Source organism: Hakea prostrata, chromosome 9 (assembly GCF_041222555.1).
Source record: "Hakea prostrata isolate BN-2017 chromosome 9, UWA_Hpros_2, whole genome shotgun sequence".
NCBI lineage: Eukaryota > Viridiplantae > Streptophyta > Magnoliopsida > Proteales > Proteaceae > Hakea > Hakea prostrata.
In genome coordinates this window covers 13,856,222-13,859,463 of record NC_142608.1, presented here as the reverse complement: position 1 = coordinate 13,859,463, position 3,242 = coordinate 13,856,222, and the positions used below count along the sequence as shown (strand labels likewise).

At 42.6% G+C, this 3,242-nt stretch overlaps 1 protein-coding gene across 1 annotated transcript; it reads right to left on the bottom strand.

Annotated features, from left to right (window-relative positions):
* Nucleotides 1–232: 232 nt before the first annotated feature.
* On the bottom strand, nt 233–3,037 carry LOC149004747 (uncharacterized). Its single transcript, XM_089135701.1, has one exon. It carries the CDS (start codon nt 3,035–3,037, stop codon nt 233–235), a length of 2,805 nt encoding a protein of 934 aa, XP_088991827.1.
* Nucleotides 3,038–3,242: the final 205 nt, after the last annotated feature.

The window sequence follows — 3,242 nt, the reverse complement described above, 5'->3', positions numbered from 1 at the left end:
TCACCATTACCCTCTGACTCCTAGGGTTTGCGATCAATTCTACTTGGTCGTGACCTCATTAAAAAAGGGATGTTCTTGCAGGTTGGGGATCGCCAACGATTAATCCGTCCACCTCTAACTGGATACTAAATACAATTCAAGATAGAGGTTGTTATCCTTTTGCTTCCTTGGGGATGACAAGTTATTCTTGCAATTATTGCCAATACAGAATAAAGCAAGTTACTTTTACAAATCACTGACAGCTAATCACAGGGATCTTTTCATACGAAACAGATTCTCTAAATTTCAAGGGGAGGATGTAATGACCACCGAACCGCTGTTGTATGAAGATGATGATTGCAAACAACATACCTCCACAAAGGATAATAATGTTCGAAGCTGTGGAGTAAAAATCCACGCCATGGCTAGCATAGATGTACGAAGCATCCCAGTAACGACCATAATAGTGGGACCTATAAAGATCATATGCATGTGGTAGCAAGCGGACAACACTCATTCCAACATAAAATGTTGGGGCGAGAGCCTTCTCTTTGGAGTTCAAGAACAAGTTGAACAGGATCTGAGGAAGCAGAAAACCATCCAGGACCAAACCAGCATAAGAACTCATGTCTCCCCAAACGTAAAGCTGCTCATAACTATTCATAGAAAACCCGCTAATCACCCATTGCACAAACAGAGTAATCAACCCACCAAGTAGATACAATGGCGAAGTTACATATAGAGCTTTAATCTCAGCAGTCCACAAGCCCTCATGACATTCATCGCTCCATCTTGCTGGCCAAACCTGTTGGAGAAGACGAAACTGCAACAGAAAAACAACCATTGTAATTACTCTTACAATAACCTCATTACGGCCTCCCATGAACAATGGTTCAAAGTTCGCCAGTAGAGGGATCATTTGCCCTAAAGTAAGATACATTTGTCCAAAAGTAAGTACGACAAGCATCACAAGTGAGATGAACGGAACCATGTCTGGGTGCTTCTTCACATAGAAAATTTGCAATCCAATAAATACACAGGCAAGCGTGTTCGAGATGAGAACCATGGTGATCTCCAGATCCATCCTCCAAAGAGATTCTTGTGCTTGTCTATGATACACGACATTTGACAAAACCTCTAAAGATTTGAAGTAAAGAGGGTCAGACTTCTCCCTGGTGCTATTGATCGTTCCAGTGACATGAGTTTGTCCTACCTCTGAATCCAAAGGACTGAACTGGAGATTGATGACAATCTTGCAGTCCAAGGAATCACTTTTGGCAGGTATGTTTTGCTTCGAGTCCAAAATCCGACAACCCACCATGCATAGGCTTCCAGTTTCATCACTGTAGATCCCTTCAGCTGAAATTTGTACGGTCGTGCTTGCATTTAGAGGAATTCTACCAAATTTGAAATCTGGTGAAATCCTGAAGATCATCTGATAGCTCACATTCAGTAGACTGCTGTGGTTGTTAGTACTCACTTGAGGTGCATCACGTACAGGATTATATTGGAGAACGAAAGAGCGGCTGAAGTGCTTATGTAACTGATCACCAATAGTTTGTGGAGTTGCAGACCCCCATGCAACTTGCCCAAGATCATTTTTCACAGACATGTGGAATACCATGTCATCTGAATACCCATCAGGGTATATCGCTCCTTTGCTTTTAGCAGTCTTGACATCACACATCTTTCTTATTCCGCCCATCATGGTATACTCATACTTGACACCTGGAACTACTGGTGATAGATCCTCTCCATGGAAGCTAAGTGCATCAAAATAACCAGAAGTATTTGCAGTTGCATTACTCCAAATTTGTCCCACAACTGTACTCTTCTTTATGATAGAGAATACTTCCGGTAATCTCAAATTCATCCTAATTGAGCAATTTCCGACAGAAGCTCCGGCCAAGGAATCCTTAAAATTCAAGATTCGGCAAGCAACGACATAAAGCTCATTCTTCTTTGCATCCCACACTCCCTCGCCAACCAGTGACGTTTTGGGATTAAAAGGATGACTAAAGCTGTTATCGTTGGTAAATACCATCGCCAGCAGCATCTTTTGGTTGTTTGAACACCGGAGTTCATCAAGGAACATGGCGCCAGGCAAAAATCCATTACTGTTATCCAGAAGACGACAATTAGCAGCTTCTGAGTCGTCGCAGTCACGCCTGTACTCCAATTTAAATGGAGTATTCCTGCTTAGAACGGAACAGATATCTACTCTTGACGGTAAACCAAGATAAGCTAACTCTTGCTGAACACCACTGGGACTCGACCACCCGTTGTCAATTTCATTATTAATCAACGAGTAGTCGTACTTGTCCTGAGAATAATGTAATATGGAAATCGGTTCAAAGTAGTTTGAACTGTCGACCTCATCCAAGCTCTCCAAAGTTCCACCAACCAAACAAGTAAGAATCGTCGATTTTTGGGGATAATTTAGCTTTAAAACGGCCGAAAGCGTGAGTGACATACCTTCTTCTTCCTCTTCCGAGTAACTCATACCAGATCCGACCATACAGAGCTTCCCAGTCGATGCAGACCAGAACCCCTGTAACTTGAATTTCACTCTATACAGAACTCGGAACCGAGGTGTCCGATGGCGTAACCGGCCATTATGAGATCGAACATAAGTTGAATTGGTACGAGATCGAACATAAGTTGAATTGACTGAGTCAGAATACGCTTTTGAGCCTTGGAAGCCTACGTTCCCCTCGACCATAAGAACGTCAGGAGCATCAGTTTGGTAGACATTTCTGGTATAAAAATACATATATCTGGAGATTTCGGGTGACGACGATTGGAATTCTGATTTCTGACCAAGAAATCTATCTCCACCGAGGTAGTATCCATTCCGCAGTTCGAGAAAATCACCCCGCAACATTTCGGGTTCCGTTCCACTTACGGTAGATTCAGGGACTATGGAGTCGCAGTAATCGTGATAAGAGATTCCGGAAGCGTAAGGAGAAGCAGCGTTTATGGAGCCTATGGTAACGAGGTTGAAGACATAAAGCATGAAATGAAGACATGGAAGTTGAAGCTTCTGTCGAGTCGCCATTGATGGAGTTATAGATTTTGTAAAGGAGACTCAGCAATCAATTTAGGGCCGGGACATGGCGCGAAGATTTCAATATCTAGAGATTTCAAATCTGACTCAAATCTAGGAGTCAAATTATAAATTAAGTGTTTGGGTGGAAGAATCTGGGGTTCTCTTAACTATTTGAGCGACATGATTTTTGTGAAGTGCTGTAGGCTGTCTCCGA

Coding starts and splice junctions, on each gene's coding strand:
- LOC149004747 (XM_089135701.1), bottom strand. CDS start 3,037: ATGGCGACTCGACAGAAGCTTCAACTTCCATGTCTTCATTTCATGCTT.